Source organism: Culex pipiens, chromosome 1 (genome assembly GCF_016801865.2).
Source record: "Culex pipiens pallens isolate TS chromosome 1, TS_CPP_V2, whole genome shotgun sequence".
NCBI classification, from domain to species: domain Eukaryota; kingdom Metazoa; phylum Arthropoda; class Insecta; order Diptera; family Culicidae; genus Culex; species Culex pipiens.
Window position 1 is genome coordinate 5,024,196 of NC_068937.1, and position 25,875 is coordinate 5,050,070.

At 34.9% G+C, this 25,875-nt stretch overlaps 1 protein-coding gene across 3 annotated transcripts in view; it reads left to right on the forward strand.

The window, feature by feature from the left end:
• Positions 1 to 25,875, forward strand: part of LOC120424021 (integrin alpha-PS2) — a 102,298-nt gene that overhangs the window by 20,232 nt on the left and 56,191 nt on the right. For all 3 annotated transcript variants that reach the window (XM_039588036.2, XM_039588037.1, XM_039588038.2), the window contains exon 3: positions 6,862 to 6,989. In XM_039588036.2, coding sequence (XP_039443970.1) covers positions 6,862 to 6,989 — 128 coding nt within the window. The remainder of the gene's footprint in view (positions 1 to 6,861; positions 6,990 to 25,875) is intronic.

A 25,875-nucleotide genomic window follows, 5' to 3' on the forward strand; every position in this document is an offset into this window, starting at 1 on the left:
CGGCGTTTTGAGTTCAAAAGTACCTGGAAGTTGTCCCCTGAAGAAGTCTGTTTGGAAAAGGTATTTTGAAAAAAGGTGTGATTTGGGTAAAACCAGTAATTGATTGACTAACCATAATTACATCGATTTATGAGGCTATAAAATTTTCAACTTTTTGTTAGTTTTGTAAATGAAGTATACACTCAACCTTGCATTGACAAATCTTGGTCCAATTGTCAAAAAAAAGTGCTATACCTTGAACTAAACATATTGGTCGTTTGCGATTAAAGAACCCACTTAACCTTGCATTGACAAATTTTGGTCAAACTGCTGAAATAAAGTTTTTCTCATTTAAAGTTTTGCAATAAAAACTCCGCTGAATCATACATTGACAAATCTTGGTCAAACTGTCAAAACTGCCAATCGATGATTCACTTAACCTAAAATTGAAGCATCTTGGCCAAACTGTCAATCAAGTGTTTTGTTTATGCAAAGTTCTACAATCCAAAAATACACTCAACCTTGAAAAGACGAATCTTGGTCAAACTGTCAAAAATTGTTATTACTTGACTGAATAGGGTTATTTTGCGGCATTTCAAGCCACATTCAAGACTCATCCAATAAACAAACAGCTTAAAATAACCATATCATCATCATTATCACACACCTGTCGTCATCTCCATTATCTCAACCCTCAAAACCACTAAAATCTCACCCCAACCGGTCGGCAGGTAGCTTACGCTGTCAAAATGACATCACCTTTCTACTCCTCCTCCTCCTTGACACCATCTTTAAAACTCTCATGGCTCGTGCCTTCTTTATCTGCAGATTTCGATCTCTCTGCACGACCTTGCCCCTTCAAACCTGACCTGATGCAAAAAAAACAAGAAAATCTTTTGTTTTCTTTCCTGTTTCCATATCATAATCCGAGACCTTTCAGAGGTCGACTCATGAATCACACTCCGACTCAGTTTCGTTTTGACATGACTTGTCCGAACCAATCGCGAACCTGACCTAGCCAGTGCGTTAAGCGGGTTCAACTAACAATACAGCTTAGCAAAACACCGGCAGGCAGTTGAATGTGATAATTATCTACCACTCTGGTCGCCAATCCGACTATGGGTTGAATGAATAAAAGGAATCGAAGTTGGCGCCGCCGCGGACTGGTTAGGCATAGAGCGATTTTTAAGACAGAGTTGAAACATTTCTATTTTTTTGACAGCTGTCAAATTGACAACAGTGCTGCCAGTTTTTATTTTTTTCTATTTCAAATTTTCAAAAAAATTGTTTCAACTCCCATCGACTAGCTGACTTTTTTTAGAATAAATTGTCTTTTTGATAACAGTGTTGCCAGTTTTTCGATTTGCCTATTTTTAACTGAATTTATTATTAAAATTAATTCAAAAGTTTTTAGTAAGTCTAAACTACCTTCTATGACCAATCAATCGCCAAACACCCCCTCAACCACCTTCGGCTGGCAACCCTGCCTGCCGGTCAGTCCCTTATAAAGCCAATCCACCTTAGAACCAGTTGCGCATATCCGCCGCCGCCGCCGCCGAAGCAGTGTGCGACTGTTTACCTTATAATCATATTTGCATACTAATGACTCCCACCATTAACATCATCATCAACATCGCCGCAGTCATATCGTTTGCCCGTGAAACGTCAAACCTGACACGGCGGTGGTCGTTGCCGGAGGAAAGAAAAGGAAACCGGCTTCCCGGTGTTGGGTGTTTCGGAAGGTGCGGGTGGCCCCTTGGAGGTGTGACAATAATTCATCCAACGCGATTTGAATGGTTTTTTTACAGTTTTGTCCAAATCACAAAGTCTTTCTAGGAAGTTGTTGTTTATTGGGATTTCCCGAAAATGTTAAGCAGCTGAAAATTGTACAAACTTCTACGAGCGTGTATTCCACCAAAACAATTGTTTTGACAGTTCAACCAAGATTCTTCAGTGCAAGGTTGAGTGAATTCCTTGGTAGCACTTTTTGTAAACAAAATTCTTAAAATTCTTAAAATTCTTAAAATTCTTAAAATTCTTAAAATTCTTAAAATTCTTAAAATTCTTAAAATTCTTAAAATTCTTAAAATTCTTAAAATTCTTAAAATTCTTAAAATTCTTAAAATTCTTAAAATTCTTAAAATTCTTAAAATTCTTAAAATTCTTAAAATTCTTAATATTCTTAAAATTCTTAAAATTCTTAAAATTCTTAAAATTCTTAAAATTCTTAAAATTCTTAAAATTCTTAAAATTCTTAAAATTCTTAAAATTCTTAAAATTCTTAAAATTCTTAAAATTCTTAAAATTCTTAAAATTCTTAAAATTCTTAAAATTCTTAAAATTCTTAAAATTCTTAAAATTCTTAAAATTCTTAAAATTCTTAAAATTCTGAAAATTCTTAAAATTCTTAAAATTCTTAAAATTCTTAAAATTCTTAAAATTCTTAAAATTCTTAAAATTCTTAAAATTCTTAAAATTCTTAAAATTCTTAAAATTCTTAAAATTCTTAAAATTCTTAAAATTCTTAAAATTCTTAAAATTCTTAAAATTCTTAAAATTCTTAAAATTCTTAAAATTCTTAAAATTCTTAAAATTCTTAAAATTCTTAAAATTCTTAAAATTCTTAAAATTCTTAAGCCATTTATTTTAATCTTAAAATTCTTAAAATTCTTAAAATTCTTAAAATTCTTAAAATTCTTAAAATTCTTAAAATTCATAAAATTCTTAAAATTCTTAAAATTCTTAAAATTCTTAAAATTCTTAAAATTCTTAAAATTTTTAAAATTCTTAAAATTATTAAAAAAAAAATTCTTTATTTTGAAAATTTTGACAATTTTGACGGTTTTGACAATTTTGACGGTTTTGACAGTTTTGACAATTTTGACAATTTTGACAATTTTGACAATTTTGACAATTTTGACAATTTTGACAATTTTGACAATTTTGACAATTTTGACAATTTTGACAATTTTGACAATTTTGACAATTTGACAATTTTGATCATTTTGACAATTTTGACAATTTTGACAATTTTGACAATTTTGACAATTTTGACAATTTTGACAATTTTGACAATTTTGACAATTTTGACAATTTTGACAATTTAGACAATTTTGACAATTTTGACAATTTTGACAATTTTGACAATTTTGACTTTTGACAATTTTGACAATTTTGACAATTTTGACAATTTTGACAATTTTGACAATTTTGACAATTTTGACAATTTTGACAATTTTGACAATTTTGACAATTTTGACAATTTTGACAATTTTGACTTTTGACTTTTGACAATTTTGACAATTTTGACAATTTTGACAATTTTGACAATTTTGACAATTCTGACAGCAACATTGACAATTTGTCCAAGATTGCTTTACGTAAAGTTGAATAGATTTCTTAATTGCCATATCTTTTGGTAAATAAAACTGATAATATTCAGTTTGGCCAAGATTAATTAATATCAGGTTCAGTAGATTGCAGCCACTTTTTACGAGACAAAAAATCCCCCCAAATGTCGCTCGAACATAAAAAGACCATCAAATTTGAACGATCGCCGCATAGATCCAAAAAAACTGCTGCCCACAGTTCGCCATATGTCACTCGCAATCAACGATTGGAAAACCGCAGGAAGTGGCCATTAGCAGTGAAAATTTCGCTTTTTAGATCCGACTACATCAAATTCATCAAGAATTGATTATACCCGCGGCGGCGTGCAACAGGAAGTTTGACGTCCCAAAATAAAAATTAGAAAAAAAAACCTAATTCTCTAGTCACTTTCTCGTCCGTCATCTGGCGGCATGAAACTGTGAAAGAAGGTCGAAAATGCAATCGACCCAATAATTTCTAGCCATGTGGGCGTCAGAATTTCGACACACAAACTTTCGTCACACTTTGTGACGTATTGTAAGGGACGTCGTCGTCTACCTGCCTCGAGACCATAAATCACACTCCAAGTTCGATGTCGGTCCAAGAAGTGTGTGTCAAAGTGGATCATAAATTGAGATTTATTTTAGGAAGAAAAGAGTTTCAAATCTCCACGTGATGGACGTTTGTTATCTCCGCACGGGAAATCCGGAACGAATCGCTGCCAGATTGACAGAAATAGACTGTTTCGTCACGATCTGACTTGTTACTTTTTTTTCGAGAATGAGCAAGTCAGTTGAATCACCGCAGCAAGGTAGAGGAAGTTGTAGGTGGACCCGCTTAGATTGCGGGGGATGTTCTGTGAAAAGTGACCAGTTCATGAATCATGGTTGAACAGGTAGAGCACTCCTTCTTAAGACAATCTTCAACTTAAAACTGGGTAAGTTCCGAAAGCGCAACATTTTTGACATTTCGACCAAGATTCATCAATACGAGGTTAGTCGATTTACAGATTTGGTTTAATTTCGCAAAAAATGTTCACACAACCTCAGGATTACACGAATCTTGTAGATCTGTTAAAAGTGACGTTTTGACTGTCACGAATTACACGCTCGTCGTAGTTTGTTCATTTGTTAGTTTCGTTGTAGTAACATTACAAAGTTGCCACGTCACGCTGCTTCTGGCATCTAGCCGTCACATGTGTTCGTTCATGTTTAGTAAACAAAGCTCTCCTTCTCCTTCGCTCGTTCTGTTTTATAAATAAATATTGAAAAATTAAAGGCTTCGCGCGACACGCACACAATAAACTTTGCTGTGGAGCCTCTGTCCCGACCTTTACTTTCCTGGTGTTTTAAAACATTGTTTTTGTTGTAAAAGTCACTCACATGGAGCACATGTTTTTGTTTACTTTCCTTACAGTTACAACCCAATCACAGAAGAGTACGGTTGGTCGTGTTTCCACAAATAAACAAGGGAATTTTCTTCGATAACTGTCGACCACAAGTCACGGGGGAAGTCCGTAAATCATGGCCCGCTGCGATTTCCACGGCCTGCTAAGATTTGACGGCCGTTTTTCATGAAAATTTGAAGAAAGGGGGAATCCATAGCTCGAGTCCCCTTCCTTATTATTTTCTGAATTAAGTGAAGTGCATCGCATAATTGCGTCTGAGTTCCTCAAAAACCTCCAACTTTTCGAGCCCCTTCAAGATGTTACACCCCAAATTTTGATCCAATTTGATAAATGCAACCATTTAACGACCCGTCGACCGTTTAGCACTTCATTTCGATCATGGAAAGTGACGGCGATTAGGGCTGAATTTACTGCGGGTGGTCACCCTTCCCGTTGTTTGTTTACATTTGGTGGCGGCTAATCTGACAGCTGGCGGCGGCGCTTTGAGTATTATCGGCTGTGATTATTTATTTCGATTGAGCCAATTCATAATCGATTGAGCGGGGCCAATTATAGCACGAGCACTTGATTGTTTGTTTATGTTTACGTTTTGATTAGAAAGATTACTTTGGCGGTCGTTTGACAGCTCCTGTTTTGAGTTAAAGTTATCAAAATGGCATAATTTCTGAGTATTTTGAGGTTTGTTTTGATTTGAAATGAAAAAAAAATCAAAAATATTGTTTGACAGTTAGGTCAAGATTTGCCCAGGCAAGGTTGAGTGATTTCTGAAAAAAGCTTAATGTAAATAAAACTATTTTTATATAGTTCGATCAAGATTCGTGTAGCGGAATCTACTTTTGCGAATTCGTTTAAGTAAACAATACAATTTCTGACAGTTTGACCTAGATCAATCAAAGCAAGGTTAAGAAATCGGTGTTAAAAGTGTCAAAAAGTGTGCTCTACCTCGTTCACATTTCCCCGATTGACTCATCTGTCAGGCTGCCAAATCGCCCAAAAAAAAAAAACACATTGACCGTTCACCTGTCAGTCGCGAGAGGTGCCAAAGTCCGCGTGGCGTGGCGCACAGCCAACTAGATCTCCCCGAGGGGCACGACACCCAAGCGTTCCGTCATCGCAATAAACCTTGCTCACACACTGAAATGAATCATCCGCACCAAAATAAGCACCCAGACTAAACAAGAGCATTTCCTCCGCCAACGAGGGAAAAAAACCTGCCCTTAGAATCGATGAAACTCAGAACCTAACCCAAAACGGAACACATTACACCATCAGCGAGAAAGACCCCCAAATGATTATCAATTTTGACAGCTCGTTCGCGATTGACAGGTTACGCCGCCGTCGGCGGCCATTGACGTCAAAATTACTCACAGTATCACGTTTCGCGCTGAGTGCATCCTGTGTGTGAGCGGGACAGAGAGAGTGAGAGAGCGAGTCATCTGTCACGGTATTGGTACTGCGCTCATCCGGCGCGCGCGCACGGTTCTAAAATTAGCCGAACTTTGTTTTCTTCTTCTTAAGCCGCCGCCGGCGTCGTCGTTTTTTGTTGTATCAACAAATCGTAATAGGCGGTGACGACGGCGGCTGTGCGCGTTTAGACGCACACTAATTTAAACTTTGATTGCCGTTTTGTGCTTTAATTTAGCGTGGTTTTTTGTCTGAGTGTAAATGCGCGTGCAAAGCGATTTGACAGCTGTCACGGTGCAGCGATAGCTGCATTACATTTGGGTAACATAACTTTACTTCGAATTTGGGTTGTTGTGAAATGTCATCTTAAAATTCGATTTCATCACACAAGTCGTAACGCAGTCGTCTTCCAATTCAATTGGAAGCCGTTTATGCTCTACTTGACGCAATAAGTGATCTTGTTTACTATATTGTTTTCGATTTCTTGATCGTACCCATTCATTGCCTACACAAGCGCGCTTGCTTCCCCACGCAAAATTGGGTAGGGTCAGTCTAGCTACTTCGGATCCGCGTGAACATTTCATGACAGTTGCTAATTTCAAGATCCAACATCGGTCACCCCACCCTTCCACAATTATGACAGTTACAACTCTGGATCTAATTCTAGCTCTCTTTGTTTTTCTCCGTGTTTTTTTTTTCAGGGTCATAGTAGGCGCACCCACGGCCGACACGTCCGACCTGCAGGAGGGTGTGGTGAACGGCGGTGCCGTCTTCCGGTGTGACATTTCCGAGGACAACCGGTGCTCGCGGGTGCCGTTCGACGCGAAGGGTAAGTTCGGTTTTGTTTTCGTCCAAGGCGAATTTCTTTTTTCTAACATCAACAAATCTTGCGAGGAAATGTTATCAGTGAGGTAACTTGTTTACATTTCTTAAGCTTCCGTAGTTGCTGCCAAACTGTCAGTTTGCCATAATGGCGCTTCCTTAGATTCGCAAACACCTGTCTACTTCGATTGAGCCGTAATCAGTGCCATTTATATTCGCAATTTATTGCGACAAAGTGGCGACCATAAATGCGATGATTTAAATGCCCATTTCATCGCAATCGCTACTTGACAGTAACGTCTTTTATTTTTATTTTTTGTATGGAGTGCGATTTATGGCTCCATTGTCGGAGCGAGTGCGATTGCGGGAGGAAATGGTCATGTTTTTTTTTATGGCGAAGCAGAAGAATCATCACCTTGCTGATATTATTGGGAAATGTAAACAGACAAATTTCATGTCGTTCGTCAAGGTTTATTTGCGGCGCGAGACAAGACTAGGGACCAGGGTTGTGACGTGTGAAGGTTATTTTTGGTGTCGGAATGATTGGGCTGAATGCGAGGAAAGAGAGTTGAATCACGGCGATTGTTTGGACGAGATTGTTTGAACAAGCGTTTTACGTTGATTGAAAGTTACCTGCGTGTGAAGAAGGTACCGAGTTATTTTTTCCTTAGTAGGTCTTAATAAATTAGTGTGTAAAACGCATAAGTTTACTCTTATTTTGACAGTTGTCTCAAATCACTTTAAAGCAGAACCTACTCAGAAATGAGTAAATTGGGCATCTGTCAGATTCAAGTAACTTTCACTCAGAATTCACGAAAATAGAGAGAAAATAACTCAAATCTGACAGATGCCCGATTTACTCAAATCTGAGTAGGTTCTGTTTTAACGAAAACTGAGTGATTTAAAATGAGAGTATTCAACAAGAAAGAAAAAAAAGTTCACCGAATAAACACACTCATTAATCACGACCATCACGTGAATTGAGATCGATGGATCGGTCTCGACCGAGAATGCATCCGCGCCCTTGCCCAATGACACTTTGGTGCTCAAGTACTTGGTTCACTAATTGGTGCCAACTTATGGTCGAGAATTGGTGTCGATTTGAGTTTTCGTGCATCCTCTTGAGAATTTTAGGCCGTTTTTTCGTGCCATGCAGTTCAATTTAATGGGGAGAAAGAACAATTGAAATGGGTGAAATAAATTGACGGTGTAATGTGACAGTTTGCACGTTTCAGGATAAAAGCCATATTAAGATAAAAAAAACTGAAAAATTCTAAAAAAAACCTTCAAATTCTTAAAATTCTAAAAAAACCTTAAAATTCAATAAAACCTTAAAATTCTTAAAACTCTTAAAATTCTTAAAATTCTTAAAATTCTTAAAATTCTTAAAATTCTTAAAATTCTTAAAATTCTTAAAATTCTTAAAATTCTTAAAATTCTTAAAATTCTTAAAATTCTTAAAATTCTTAAAATTCTTAAAATTCTTAAAATTCTTAAAATTCTTAAAATTCTTAAAATTCTTAAAATTCTTAAAATTCTTAAAATTCTTAAAATTCTTAAAATTCTTAAAATTCTTAAAATTCTTAAAATTCTTAAAATTCTTAAAATTCTTAAAATTCTTAAAACTCTTAAAATTCTTAAAATTCTTAAAATTCTTAAAATTCTTAAAATTCTTAAAATTCTTAAAATTCTTAAAATTCTTAAAATTCTTAAAATTCTTAAAATTCTTAAAATTCTTAAAATTCTTAAAATTCTTAAAATTCTTAAAATTCTTAAAATTCTTAAAATTCTTAAAATTCTTAAAATTCTTAAAATTCTTAAAATTCTTAAAATTCTTAAAATTCTTAAAATTCTTAAAATTCTTAAAATTCTTAAAATTCTTAAAATTCTTAAAATTCTTAAAATTCTTAAAATTCTTAAAATTCTTAAAATTCTTAAAATTCTTAAAATTCTTAAAATTCTTAAAATTCTTAAAATTCTTAAAATTCTTAAAATTCTTAAAATTCTTAAAATTCTTAAAATTCTTAAAATTCTTAAAATTCATAAAATTCATAAAATTCATAAAATTCTTAAAATTCTTAAAATTCTTAAAATTCTTAAAATTCTTAAAATTCTTAAAATTCTTAAAATTCTTAAAATTCTTAAAATTCTTAAAATTCTAAAAATTCTTAAAATTCTTAAAATTCTTAAAATTTTTAAATTTTTAAAATTCTTAAAATTCTTAAATTCATAAAGTCTTAATTTTTTAAAATTCTTAAATTTCTCGGGTTAATTTAATTAACAGTGTAATCTGACAGCAGCCTGACAACCAACACGCTTCCTGGAAAAGAGTCAAACTTACGCTTTAATTCCACCCAAATTTGGTAAATTATTCAGACCGCACATGTGTCACGCACATTAAGCCGCCGAATCACGTCGTCGCTGCCGCGCACATGCCATAAAATTATTATGCTCCCGCGCACTTTTCATTTCAGCGCTTTTATGCGTTTCGGTCTTTTTTATTGTTGTTGTTCCGAAACTGTCGAGTACCGCCCACCGATCGTCGCTTCTTTTTTCACCGAAGGTGACCGGAAATGCACAAATTTTATTCGTTTTATTAGTTAAAATTTCCCGTGCTATAAAAATTTGCGGGTAAGTCACACTGCAAGTCAGGTCCTTCTCCTCCCTTACAAGAAGGGAGGGTCACACGATCTCCCTCTGAGAACTGGCGTGATTAAGGCCAAACTCGCATGTGGTCTCGCGCGACTCCTTTTAAGGAGCCCACGACGGTCGAACGGGCGCCATTTGTTGGTTTATGGCATTCGTCGTCGCGGATTTGATTGAAATGTGAGAAGTCACATGTTTTTGGGGTTTGCCGACTTTGCGGGTGAGAATCGGAACAGATGTTGGTGGCGATCGCCTTAAAGAGAGTTTGACAGATTGATAGAATAAATTGACAGGTTGACAGATTTGGACTACCCTAATTTGAGTCGAAAATCGAACTTTTTCTCAGAGATATTGGGAAAACGCTACTTTCAAACAACTTTCCCAATCAAACCAACGCATTTCTTCGCAATTCGTTCCGCGTTTGATATGCAAAGTAGAATTACTGGTGGCAAGTGTCGCTATCCGTGTTCCCACACTGAACCAAACCTGCACGCTGTATTTACGACCAATCTACATTTGTTTGTCACACACGAGAGCTATCTGCGTGAGGCTTGCGGATTCCAAAGAGACAGACTTGTTTACACCGGGAAAATCGCGTGAATCGCGCAACAGTTTAGTCGCTCGTTGAAATGTTTTGGCGAGTTTGGGTAAAAACGTCCTAAGCGCTGTCACCCAAAATTGGGTAGCTTCGAAGTTGCGTGTAGCTGTCAAAAAGGTAAACATTGTTTTTTGAAGACACTTTGGCGTTGCTTTTAAGACACTTTGGCGATCACCGCCAAACTCCGTACCAATTTTCCTGAAACGATCTCTCTAATCTGCCACAACCATCACGATTTGCATTCGTATTCAGCGTCCGAACCGACTCTGGGTTGTGGCGTTTACGGCTTAACTCTTCGTTTTCTTGAAGCAAAACGAAGCAGAAGTAATGAATATGGCATGTATGTAGGGCAATTTAGATCCGTCCGTGATCATCTCTGAATAATGCGTCTCCCCCCTTAACTCGGCTCAGCTTTTGACGTATCAATTTGATTAATTCCAGAAGCCAGATCAACATCTCACATTACGCGCGGGTAAAACTCGCAATTACTGTCTCGTCTCTCTTTACCGTGCATCTGTCAAAGGGGCGAGTTTCGGCTTTTGGCCGCTGCGCGGCGCTGTAGTGAGCGCGTTAAGTGAGATAAATGGTCCTTTCATCACGAGTCGTCGCTGCGCGAGACAATTGAAGGATGCAAGACTGTCAATTTAGCACCCTGTCAAGACGTGACGAGTAATCGAGATCTGTCGAAGCAACACAATCCCGAACTGTGTGGAGAGAAATGACGCCCGATCATTATCTAGCGGCGTTCTCATTAAGCGTCGTTAAGCTGGATGAAGACGTTAAGCCAGCAACGAGCGTTAATTCGTTCCTTCATAACCTCAAATTGGCCAACCACAATTCGACGACTGGAATGCGGATGACAGTCCATACCCATACCCATAACCAAACATCTTGATAAGCTTGCACCTTCTTCTCTGTTCCTCCCATGCCATAATGGCGGAATGACAGTAGCCGTTGCCATGGTGGCGGCATCGATCTAACAAATGGCCCTTCGTCGTCGTGAAGCCCAAAGGTGCTGGACGGCATATCGGGTGGTCACTATCTGCCAATGGCAGTAAATTCTGCCTGCAAAATAGAGAAATTTAATTCCTGGGCAAGTGAATGGAGCCGGTGATCGGGTTGAGTCGGCGAGGACGACACAGGATCGCTGTCCCTGAACGAGGAGTTGGCGGCACTTTGGTGACACTCTTAGGTGTCCGAAATGGCGGATCGTGAAGTGGTTCGCTTGAGATTGACATGTTGATTTTTTTCGGTGCAGTTCAGTTTGACAGTTGGAAACTATTGCATAATTGCGTATTCTTAAAATTCTTAAAATTCTTAAAATTCTTAAAATTCTTAAAATTCTTAAAATTCTCAAAATTCTTAAAACTCTTAAAAAAATTTTAAAATTCTTAAAATTCTTAAAATTCTTAAAATTCTTAAAATTCTTAAAATTCTTAAAATTCTTAAAATTCTTAAAATTCTTAAAATTCTTAAAATTCTTAAAATTCTTAAAATTCTTAAAATTCTTAAAATTCTTAAAATTCTTAAAATTCTTAAAATTCTTAAAATTCTTAAAATTCTTAAAATTCTTAAAATTCTTAAAATTCTTAAAATTCTTAAAATTCTTAAAATTCTTAAAATTCTTAAAATTCTTAAAATTCTTAAAATTCTTAAAATTCTTAAAATTCTTAAAATTCTTAAAATTCTTAAAATTCTTAAAATTCTTAAAATTCTTAAAATTCTTAAAATTCTTAAAATTCTTAAAATTCTTAAAATTCTTAAAATTCTTAAAATTCTTAAAATTCTTAAAATTCTTAAAATTCTTAAAATTCTTAAAATTCTTAAAATTCTTAAAATTCTTAAAATTCTTAAAATTCTTAAAATTCTTAAAATTCTTAAAATTCTTAAAATTCTTAAAATTCTTAAAATTCTTAAAATTCTTAAAATTCTTAAAATTCTTAAAATTCTTAAAATTCTTAAAATTCTTAAAATTCTTAACATTCTTAAAATTCTTAAAATTCTTAAAATTCTTAAAATTCTTGAAATTCTTGAAATTCTTAAAATTCCTAAAATTCTTAAATTTTTTAAAATTCTTAAAATTCTTAAAATTTTGACAATTTTGACAATTTTGACCATTTTGACAATTTTGACAATTTTGACAATTTTGACAATTTTGACAATTTTGACAATTTTGACAATTTTGACAATTTTGACAATTTTGACAATTTTGACAATTTTGACAATTTTGACAATTTTGACAATTTTTACAATTTTGACAATTTTGACAATTTTGACAATTTTGACAATTTTGACAATTTTGACAATTTTGACAATTTTGACAATTTTGACAATTTTGACAATTTTGACAATTTTGACAATTTTGACAATTTTGACAATTTTGACAATTTTGACAATTTTGACAATTTTGACAATTTTGACAATTTTGACAATTTTGACAATTTTGACAATTTTGACAATTTTGACAATTTTGACAATTTTGACAATTTTGACAATTTTGACAATTTTGACAATTTTTAACAATTTTGACAATTTTGACAATTTTGACAATTTTGACAATTTTGACAATTTTGACAATTTTGACAATTTTGACAATTTGGACAATTTTGACAATTTTGACAATTTTGACAATTTTGACAATTTTGACAATTTTGACAATGTGGTCAATTTTGTAAATTTTGACACTTAAGGGCATCTCCACCGCTGGCACCATTTCCAATTCGCTATTTAGTCGCCACAAAGCTGAAGAAGGAGGAGGGCTTCTTCCACGGCTTGCTTCGCTTTTCTGCGATCGCGCTGGGAAACCTTAAGCCCTGTTCCGCGATCGCATAAATCAGATAACGCTCGCTTTGCTTTATAGTGGCGAAATAATAATAGACCAATTTGTCACTAATTTATCGCTGTTTGTTTTACAAGGCCTGCTGAGCGCCTCTTCATTTAGCGCTACTGGGCGACCGTGGAAGAGAGAGGTCTTGCTATAATTAGCATAGCATAGCATTGGTGTCTACCCGTAGCTGCTACTTCGTTATTGACCAGGACCCCCAAACATTGCTCCGTGGACCACAGATGAAAAGTAGGAACCAATCATCACCCCTTCGCAATTTTCAAAGGTCCCTATCGTGCTGATCAATACCGACGCCGGCCACGACCAGTGGTAAGACACGGGGAAGTGGATGGGAATGTTAGCCGATACTTGAGTGATGGGACCGCCAAATCGACTGCGTCTCCGACAAAGTATCACATGAGTTTTGAGGGGTTAGTAAGATGGGTATGAGGTCAGGATTCACTGTGGTAGGTGATGCGACCATGAGCAATTTGTTTATCGGTTGAAATTTTAAAAATCTTAGGCAGCCGGCTGCGGAAAGATACCTATCTAGGGATTTAAATATAGTATTAATTCGACCGCGATTCTCCAGAAATTCTCCGTCGGCGTGCCTTCCAATCAACGGTGATGTAGGAAGGGCTTCATTCATTAAAATTATTTTATATCATAAGCCTTAAAACATATCCGTCGACGTGCCTTCCGATCCTCGATGATATGGAAAGGACTTAATCCAGCAATACGACTTGCTTGTCTCAAAAAACAAAAATCGGATCGTTTCTATCGAAAACTATATAAAGAGAACAAAAATAAAATTCATCGGCCAACGAACGCGCGAACAAAAAATAAATGAAAAAAGAAGAAGAAGAAATCCAATCACCCCATGTACGCAAATAGCGACACAAAAGAGACGGCAAATAACACGAAAAAACAGGACTGAGCGTCCACACAGGCACCGCACTACTGATGCCATTATTTAATTATAATGACCAATCACCCCATGCACTCGAACAGCGACACAAAAGAGACAGAAAATAACACGAAAAAACAGGACTGAGCGTCCACACAGGCACCGCACTACTGATGCCATTATTTAATTATAATGACCAAACACCGCATGCACTCGAACAGCGACACAAAAGAGACAGAAAATAACACGAAAAAACAGGACTGAGCGTCCACACAGGCACCGCACTACTGATGCCATTATTTAATTATAATGACCAAACACCGCATGCACTCGAACAGCGACACAAAAGAGACAGAAAATAACACGAAAAAACAGGACTGAGCGTCCACACAGGCACCGCACTACTGATGCCATTATTTAATTATAATGACCAAACACCGCATGCACTCGAACAGCGACACAAAAGAGACAGAAAATAACACGAAAAAACAGGACTGAGCGTCCACACAGGCACCGCACTCGAAGAGAGAGGTCTTGCTATAATTTAAGCTTAAATTATGGCATTTTAAAGTTCATGGAAATTTTCTTTCGCTTTAATTACATAATTTAGTGACGATAAAAATTTCCGCAACTGTCATTAGACGGAGCGCGGAATGTCATTTCGCCATAACCAGCTTCAAGAGCTTAAGGGCTAAGAGAAAGACCGAGCTCCGATTTTTGTCGTTTTGCGCTTACTAGATTTCGCTCTCCCCGTGCGTTGCTTTCTCTCTCTATTCTCTCTCGCCGTGTGCACCGTGCTGCCAGCAAGGCGATAGGCATACTTTTGCGTCGCATGAACGTGATACCAATAATTATGCCGTTGATTCTATATTACTTCTGATGTGAAAATCTTCAATTATTATTTCAAGAACATTGTGAAGATTTTTGTATTCCAGTACTTTAAATTATTACAAAAATATGTAAATTCTTCAAAAAATCGTACATTGTTCGAGAACTTGATTTTTATAGCAATGACCCCCGATGTTTTTAGTTGCATAATGTTTCATCAAGCGTTGGAAACATATTTCAAAAGCAATTTGAAGAGTTTTGTATTCAAACACTACAAAATATTACAAAAATTCGTAAAATTCAAACATTGATCTAGAATTCAACTGTTATCGTGATTACCCCCACAGTTTCTAGTTGCAAAATGTTTCATCAAGTATTAGATACATATTTCTTAAATAATCTGAAGAGTTTTGTACTCAAGTACTACAAAATTTTACAAAAATACGTAAATTCAGTAAAAAACGTACATTGTTCGAGAATCTGATTTTTATAGCAATGACCCCAAAGTTTTTGGTTGAACATTGTTTCATCAAGTGTTGGAAACATATGCCAAAAGCAATCTGAAGAGTTTTATATTCAAATACTACAAAATATTACAAAAATACGTAAAATACAGTAAAATTCAAAAATTGTTCAAGAATTCAACTGCTATCGTGACTACCCCCACAATTTCTAGTTGCAAAATGTTTCCTCAAGTGTTAGATACATATTCCTAAAATAATCATAAGAGTGTTGTAATCAAGTACAACAAAATATAACAAAAATACGTAAAAACCAGTTAAACATCAAAAATTTATCTTGAACTCGAATTTTATCGACATGAACCCCACAGTTTTGGGTTGCAAAATGTTTCATCGAGTGTTCAAGTACTATAACTTACTACAAAAGATTGTTCTAGAACTCAATTTTTATCGCGATGATTTCCACAGTTTTGATTCGAGCATGTTTCTTCAAATATTTTTTTATACCACAATTCCCCACACCAAAAGCTCATAATTCCAGAGCCCCCTGGTTATGGACGCAAACTGATTTCAGATCGAATTAAAAATGAAAATAAGGCAAAGTAATACAATAATGAGCTGACTTTTCTAGGATGTGCGGTGTGTGCGACATATTTCTAAAATAATCCTAGGATGTGTTTGAAACATATTTCTAAAATAATCTGAAGAGTTTTGTATTCAAGCACCTACTACAAAGTTTTACAAAAATAAATAAATTGTTCGCTCTACAGCAGTGTTTCTCAACCAATGAGGAACTCCCCCCTGGGGGGAATGAAGGTTCAATAGAAATTCAATGCCTTTATCTGACACATACTTTGCAACTTTCAGTTTCTGTGATTAGTAAAAACAACATTAATTTTTTCTAAAAAGATAATTATTAAAGTTCCAATTTCTGATAATTTTGACATGCTTTGAGATAATTAAATGATTTTTTTAATATTTCTCAGGCATTTTTATTTTAAACTTTGTAAATTTTTTGTAATTTTTTTGTTACTGTTTTTTTGTTGGTTTCTACGAGATTTTTGTACACTTTTTAACAAGAACAATTTTTTGAAAAATTATTGGAAATTGAAAAAAAAAATTCAAATATTATTTGAGTTCTTAACTTTTTTAGAGTAATTTGTCTTCTGCCACAGCTATTTTTTTTATATTTGTACATATTTTACAATTGAATTTATTTATTGTAATTTAAACGAAAAGAAGAAAAAATGATCAAATAAACAACCAATCAATCAAATTCAAACCTGCGAAACTGTCAAAATGTCAGTAATTTTTTTTTAATAAAAAAAAAGTTTTCAAATCCTACTACAGTTTATTGCATATTTTACAATTTAATTTGTTATGAAAATTGTAATCTATTTGCAAACCTAAAAAAATGTAATTATATTTCTGCATTGATACCAATAACTTAAAAATAAAGGAGGGTGGGGGGGGGGGGGAATGAAGTTCTTGCAAATCAGTCAAGGGGGTCACTGCTACAGCATTGCCTTGGCGTTCTTGATTGCGAGATTCCTACTCGAAACTAGGTGTCCGAAGGCTTGATTGTTGAGACAATTGCAAACCTCTGTTTACACCTTACCTTCATCCACCCCGGAATTCCAACTGACGACCTTTGGATTGTAAGTCCAACTACCTACCAGCGACTCCACCGAGACAGGACCCAGGGAGACGACTCCTACACCTGGATTGAGCTAACGACCTAAACTCCAGGTTAGACCGGGGCCAACATTTACTTCCCCAATCGATGGAAGGCGTGATCAGACAAATCTCGTCTCGAAAAATGCCACCGGGACCTTCTGGGATCAAACTCAGGCTGACTGAGTGAGAGGCAACCACGCTTGCCTCTACACCACGGTCCCGGCAAAATTTTACAAAAATACGTAAATACAGTGAAAATCGTACATTGTTCGAGAACTTGATTTTAATAGCAATGACTGCCAAAGTTTTTGATTGCAAAATGTTGCATTTTGTCGATATCTCTGTGCTCACTTGTTCCAAGCTTGCAGGTTTTCCAATCTTGTTAGCATAAGAGAACACAGAGGCATCGAAGTATTAGAAACATATTTTTTAAAACAATCAAATACTACAAAAATACATAAGATACAACAAAAATAATATACTGATCCAGAATTAGATTTTTATCGTGACGATCCCCACAATGTTTAGTTGCAAAATGTTTCATCAAGTATTAGATACGTATTACTGATAATAAACTGAAGAGTTTTGTATTCAAGTACTATAACTAATTACAAAGAATTGTTCTAGAATTCATTTTTTTTATCGCGCTTTTCGAGTACTATAAATTGTTACAAAAATACGTAAATACTGAAAAAAATCAAACATTGTTCAAGTACTACATTTTTATCATGATGGCCTCCACAGTTTTTGGTTGGAAAATATTTATTAAAATGATTGCAACATGTTTCCCAAATAGTCTGAAGAATTTGATTTTTTTATATAGTTACTCAATGAGGTAGAAAAATATTTTTCAATTATTTATTATTGTGGGCTGGATTAGAGATCAAAGATATATTTCGAACAACTTATCAAACACGCAGAAAAATAAGGCAACATTTTCAATTAAATTCAATTAGTGTTTTTATTAGAATTTAGCAGTTTTGTTCAAGGATGTTACATTTGTAATTCAGAGATTTGGAGAACCTTTCAACTGAGATCAATTTATAAGCCTTTGCAGGGAGGGTACATATTTCTACGTTAAGATTTTTCTAGCTGAGTGCTCTTTTAGGGAAAATAAATTTTGAGAAAAAATCCTAGATCTATGTAAGGAAACATTTTGTTGATTCAAAAATCATTATTTTTGTTGAATCAACGCTAAACGTCAAAGCATTTTTTTTTCTTCAAAACACTGAAGGACTTTTTTGGACTTGAGAAAATCTAGGTTTGTTTCAACGCAAAATTTTTGTTGATTATATTCAACAAAAAATTTGTTGAAGCAAACCTCGTACAGGCTGATTCTACAAAACATTTTTTCTAAGAGAAGAAATAACTGAGCAGGTGCGCCGACTCTTGGTACTTTTTGGCCCCTCACAATTATTCGATTCGAAATTTTGTTGAATTATTTAAGGCCGTTGCAAATATTTTGTGAAGTTTATGTTCCTAGACTCTGACCAAAGTCGAGGGGGAGGGGAGGCAAAAAAATAATAAAGTATAAAAATTTAAATTACGAGCCATGGTTTCAACATTTTGACGAAAAAACTGTTTAAAAATGCATTATACACCTGTCCAGTTGTTTTGCCATCATTAGTTTCCAAAATATCTAAGTATTGACGAAAATTTTATTTTTTGCGAAAAATAAATATTTTGCGGTGCTGTTCATTGGAATTTCATAAAAATTCAAAACATTTTTAAACAAGCCCAATTATGCTGAATTTGATTATCAATGCAGAAAAATGCATTTTAGATTGTTTTCAGTTGATTAGACTTCTATTTTCATGGAAATTTTGAAGTTTATTGGAAAAATATTTTTTGCCCCCTAATTTTTCAGAGCAATTTTGAAGGGGGGAGGGGGGGCGACATAAACTTTGAAAAATATTTGAAACGGCCTAAATTTCTTAATTTTTTATCTAGAATTTTGAATTTTCTAGAAATTCTTGAGTTTTTAGAATTAAATATATAATTTTCAATTTCTTGATTTCTTCAAACTTCTTAAACTTAAATTTCATTATTTTTTTTTGTTTCTTGCATTTTTCAAATTTTACTTTGTAGCTTTCTAATTTTATTGGATTACATTGAAATTCTATTTTTTATTCATTTTATTTAATTACTTTATGTTGAAATTTCGTGAATTTCTTGAATATCTAAATTTTTTTTAAAATGTATCATTTAAATTTTTTATTTTTTTTAATTATTAGAAATTTTAGAACTAAAAAAACAAAAATAATTCCTCTTTATAATGTACGCTTGAATTACCTTTTTTATTGCTAAAATTTTCTTGAATTTTTTAGGTTAGTTTTTTTTAATATCATGAGTTTTATGAATTATTTGTATTTTATGATATATTTAATTTTCTCAAATTTCGTCAATTCCTTGAAATGCCCTTAAATTTCATTAAATTATTTAAATTTCTTGATTCTTTCAATTTCTTCAATATATAAGCAAATATTATTTTTTTCATAAAACTGATTTTTTTTATGAAAATAGTGCTCTAATCAACACAAAACAATCTGAAATGCCCTTTCTGCATTGATTATCATATTTAGCTTGTTTGAGCTCGTTTAAAAATATGTTGAACTTTTATGAAATTACAATGTTCAGCACCGCAAAAACTTTTTTTTCTTTCAAGAATAAAATTTTCGTCAATGCTTAGATATTTTGGGAACTTATGATTGCAAAATAACTTGACAGGTGTTTAATGCATTTTAAAACACTTTTTTCATTCAAATGCAAAAAATTTGACCCTCCTCCCCCCTCTCGACTTTGTTCAGAGTCGAAAGACATAAATTTCAAAAAATAATTGCTTCTGCCTAATTTTAATTTATCCAATTTTACTAAATGATTCGAATTTCATAAATATTTCAAACTTTAAATATTCTTTAATTTCAACAATTTCTCATAAATTTCTCATTCATTTCAATTTCTAGATTTTCTAGATGTTCTTAAATTTGGACCCGACCGTGTGGATCAATCGGACCGCGCTCTGGACTCACAATCCAGAGGTTGCCGGTTCGAATCCCGCGGCGGGCGCTCTAAAATTCTTTGTGTAAATATGGGTATTCGGCGCCGTCGCTCCGTGCCATACTTTCATACACTTAGGAGCCCAGGGCGGCGAAGTCCTTGTAGATAAAAAGGAAGACACTAGTGGTTGGTACTAGCAATGGTTGCCGACAGCTATAAAGTCAACTTCGTTTTCGTTTTTTTCTTAAATTTGAAAGGGGACAAAAAATATTATTTCTTAAAAAGTTCAAATTTGTAATGGAATTTCAAGTGAAATCAAATGAAATCAATTTAAAATACATTCTCCTGCGTTTAGAATCATTGTTGGCATGCTAGGATTAATTAAAAAATCTTTGGAATTTTGTTAAATTTTCAATGTACAAAAAGACAAAAAGCTTTTATTTTAACAATTATGTTGTTTCGTCAAATCATACATTTTTGGATGACTAATGATTGCAAATTCACTGTTCGGGTGTATAATGCCATTTCCAATGGTTGTTTCATTGAAATGTTGAAATTCAATATCTGATAGTAAATAGCTTATGGAAAATGACCAAGCATGTTTCTATCAGAACATTTGCAATAATTTAGACGGAATTCATTTTGAGTCTTTAACCATCCAAACATACAAAAATTTCCCCAATTATCATTCTACATAGTTTGAAGATAAACTTTCTTTTTCCCACCAAAAATGATTCCAGATAATAATAATAAAATAAAATCCTATTATTTATTTTTATTTTTGCAAGAGCATGCAAATTAGTAAAACTCATGATATACGAGATACTTAAACATTGAAACTTCACGCTTACCCGTCGATTTTGGGAATCAACAGTGCCCCCCTGAGTTATTTCAGATTTCTCGAAAGAAAGAGAAATAAACGAAATAATCTAAATAATGGCTAAAAATGTATAGGCCTTATGCAAAAAAGCGAAAGTATTTTGCATCAATTTTGACATCTGTCCGTTCAAAAATTGTTTGTATATATTCAAAAATCCGTATCTTGGAAAGGATGTCGTTGTTTGTTAGTTTATTTGAGGTTTTTTTTACCTTCTTGGTCATTTGCTGACGATCTCTAGAAGGAATAGTTTTATTGATATAGTGTCTTGAGCAAATTTGTAAGTTATGATAAAGAGAGTTTTGAAATAATAGTAAAACTCTTAAAAAATACATAACTTAACTATCATAAAATAATTATTTAAAAAAAATTCTGAAACTGCATTTTTAAATTTTTTTTTCATAAATATAAATGAACAAAAGAGGCATCTGTAGATGTGGAAAAAAGTTTATTCAAAAATGCTGATTTTCTGAAGGTGCTATATAATTTCTCTGAGTTTCCTCATAATATTTATAAAATACAAAAATATGAAATCAAAATTTTATAATGTCGGTCGATTTTGTAAAGAATGTCATCTCAGAACTCCATTGAGTTGGTAGATGTCCTAGAGCTATTCAACAGACTATAGATGATAGATATAGACCATTGATATAAGCAACTATTGATCAGGTTGACCTTCAACTCTGAACTCAGTAGAGTTGGTAGATATCCTAGAACTTCTCAACAGACCATAGATGTACTCAGTGTAACTCACTGAAGTTACCTGAAGATGTTCCAACTTCACAGTTATTGATATAAGCAACCATTGATCAGGTTGACCTTCATTTCTGAACTATATAAAGTTGGTAGATGTCCTAGAACTTCTCAACAGACCATAGATCTACTCACTGAAGCTACCTGAAGATGTTCCAACTTCACAGTTATTGATCAGGTTGACCTCCATCTCTGAACTCCATAGAGTTGGTAGATGTCCTAGAACTTCTCAACAGATCATAGATCTACCCAGTGTAACTCTATGAAGCTACCTGAAGATGTTCCAACTTCACAGTTTTTGATATAAGCAACCATTGAACAGGTTGACCTTCATCGCTGAACTCCATAGAGTTGGTAGATGTCCTAGAACTTCTCAACAGATCATAGATCTACCCAGTGTAACTCAATGAAGCTACCTGAAGATGTTCCAACTTCACAGTTATTGATAATAGCAACCATTGATCAGGTTGACCTTCATCTGTGAACTCCATAGAGTTGGTAGATGTCCTAGAACTTCTCAACAGACCATAGATCTACCCACTGTAATTTACTGAAGCTACCTGTAGATTTCCAACTTCATAGTCATTGATCAAAGCAACTATTGATCAGGTTGACCTTCATCTCTGAACTCCATAGAGTTGGTAGATGTCCTATAGCTATTCAACAGGCCATAGATCTACCCAGTGTAACTCACTGAAGCTACCTGAAGATGTTCCAACTTCACAGTTTTTGATATAAGCAACCATTGAACAGGTTGACCTTCATCGCTGAACTCCATAGAGTTGGTAGATGTCCTAGAACTTCTCAACAGATCATAGATCTACCCAGTGTAACTCAATGAAGGTACCTGAAGATGTTCCAACTTCACAGTTATTGATAATAGCAACCATTGATCAGGTTGACCTTCATCTGTGAACTCCATAGAGTTGGTAGATGTCCTAGAACTTCTCAACAGACCATAGATCTACCCACTGTAATTTACTGAAGCTACCTGTAGATTTTCCAACTTCATAGTCATTGATCAAAGCAGCTATTGATCAGGTTGACCTTCATCTCTGAACTCCATAGAGTTGGTAGATGTCCTAGAACTTATCAACAGTTCATAGATCTACTCAGTGTAACTCACTGAAGCTACCTGAAGATATTCCAAATTCACAGTTATTGATATAAGCAACCATTGAACAGGTTGACCTTCATCGCTGAACTCCATAGAGTTGGTAGATGTCCTAGAACTTCTCAACAGATCATAGATCTACCCAGTGTAACTCAATGAAGCTACCTGAAGATGTGCCAACTTCATAGTCATTGATATAAGCAGCCATTGATCAGGTTGACCTTCATCTGTGAACTCCGTAGAGTTGGTAGATATCCTAGAGCTATTCAACAGACCATAGATCTACCCAGTGTAACTCACTGAAGCTACCTGAAGATGTTCCAACTTCACAGTTATTGATATAAGCAACCATTGATCAGGTTGACCTTCATCTGTGAACTCCATAGAGTTGGTAGATGTCCTAGAACTTCTCAACAGACCATAGATCTACCCAGTGTAACTCACTGAAGCTACCTGAAGATGTTCCAACTTCATAGTCATTGATATAAGCAGCCATTGATCAGGTTGACCTTCATCTCTGAACTCCACAGAGTTGGTAGATGTCCTAGAGCTATTCAACAGACCATAGATCTACCCAGTGTAACTCACTGAAGCTACCTGAAGATGTTCCAACTTCATAGTTATTGAAATAAGCAACTATTGATCAGGTTGACCTTCATCTCTGAACTCCGTAGAGTTGGTAGATATCCTAGAGCTATTCAACAGACCATAGATCTACCCAGTGTAACTCACTGAAGCTACCTGAAGATGTTCCAACTTCATAGTCATTGATATAAGCAGCCATTGATCAGGTTGACCTTCATCTCTGAACTCCATAGAGTTGGTAGATGTCCTAGAACTTCTCAACAGACCGAAGATCAACCACCAACTAACTGTAGCTTCAGAAAAAAACCTACCTGAAATTTCTAAAATCATTAAAAAAATATAATGATTTAAAAAGTCTTTAAAAAATATAAAGAAAATATTCTGGCACCACTGCAAACGAACTGTGAGCACGCGAACTTGAAACAAAATGAGAGAGTAGAAATCTGCGAGAATTTGTTTATGTTTCAGATATTTTTTGGGAAAAAGATAACCACTCAATTATTTTACAACTAAAGTATGGCTTTATATATATCAAATTGCAGGTAATTGTCTCGACTACAAACTGTCGAGCTTAGATTTTCCATAAAGGCTTTCATTTCTTTAAAAAGTTGGGAGGAAAATAAGGCATTTTTCAACGTGTTTTAGTACCTTTTACTAAAAAGATAACCACTCAGGCTAGACTTAACCAATCAAGCTCATATTTAACCAGTAGGTGCGTAAGAATGTTGGCTACAAAATGTCGGGTCGGTTTGTTGAGAAAATGTATCGTTTTCGAGATATTTCAATTTTACTGAAAAAACTCCCAGCTGGTTCTCTTAGCCCTTAATACTCTTGCATCGGTGGTCGATTTTAAACACAATAATTAAGGCCCGCGCAGAGATCAATTATGCTGCGTACTTGACAGTCGAGGGGGTCGACCATTAAACGTGAGACCGCCAACGGTGACCACTCCCTCGAAACCCTTGGCACCCGGCTGTCACCCGACTCGAATTACGAAATGTCAAATTTTCGATGCTGAACAGTCGACAAAACGTCAAAATTTTATAGCGAGTCGCCATAATGGCGACCAAGGGTCACCCCTCCTTTTCCTTTTTTGACCGATTACGCGAAGTTACAACTAAATTTTCACGACCGCGGAAAGATCAATGCCTTGACCGGTTGCCAACCGGTCAGATTAATTTGTTTTTGTTGTCGTTTGTGCCGCTTGTTTAGTATGCAGGGTGTGCGCGCGTTCGCCGCGCCGCGCTTTACAGCGAAACGTCATTTGTTTTGTGACTTTTGTGTATACATTTATGAAATGCACCGCTGGCTTTGATCGGACAATGCACCGGTCCCGACCAGGTTGATGGGTTGTTTGATGTTTTTTTTTTATTTAGGGATGACAGGTGGCGGAGGGTGGTCATTATGGCAGGTGCTATAAATATTTAATATTTTTCAAACTTTTTTATTTCAGTTTAGCGTGCATTGTTTTGATCGGATTTTGACATCCACCATTATGGCAGATGCTATAAAATGCCTTTTTTGACGTTTGTCATGCTAAAACGACTTCAATTAAGCGTGTATCGAATTAATATCAACAGCTGGAAGCAAAATCAACTCCAACCATCGTAATTGATCGACATATGGGATGATGACTGTCAAATCAAGGTTCGTCAGAAATCGATTTAAATTGCAAAAATTCAAGGAGACAACTTTCCAGCTCCATTTTTTTCAAGGGTACCCAATTGAAAGTAAAACAAGTGAACCCAACAAGTGCGTAGTTTCAAACAAGAAAAATAAATATTGCAACTTGTTGCTGCCACTGAGTGGCGGTGGCACGCTCGAAACTTCCTTCTTTTTGCTCCATTTCCCCTTCGTTGGACCTGACTCGGACGGACTTGCATGCAAATTATATGCAATTTAGCAACTTTTTTCTCGCAACGACGATGACTTTTGAAAGACGCCTGGGCAATCAGTCCCAATTATGCGCTGCTACTTCAACGACGAGGGCGACTTATTTTTAACCCTGGATGTTTTTTTTTTCTCTTCTTCTGTGGTGACATTTTTGAACAAATGGAGTTCATAATTTAATTATGGCAGACCACGCGCTCTTTTTTTTGGGTAATATTTTCGAGACGAAGAGGGAAATGTCAACAATCGATTTTTGAAGAAGGGAGCGCTTCTGGAGAAGATAATTTATGGTTGAGACTGATTTGTGTAGACATTGCGAAGGGAAACCGTCGTTAAACTGTCGGCGAGGGATAATTTTGATGGGGAATTGGGAAAACAGACCGCTATAAAATTGTTATGGCGGTGTGAGGGATGATAATAGTTGGGTGAATTTAATTAATTGCTTTGAGTTAATTTTAATACATTTCAGAAAGGTGGTCTTCAGAAGTATTACTCAATTCTAGTGAGAGTGTATTGGGTAATAGCTGTCAAATTTGCACGGTAAAATGATGCCGTCAAGTTACACAATAAAATAAAATTAATCAGGTCTGAAAATTTCGCTAAATTGTACAAATCGATAAATTAACCTCCTACAACAGTCGTTACCTTTTCTCTGAAATCTGAAACCACATCACATCATAATTGCCAATCAGTCGGTGTCGCCCTCTAAAGGTAGAGAGAAAAAAAATGAATAAAA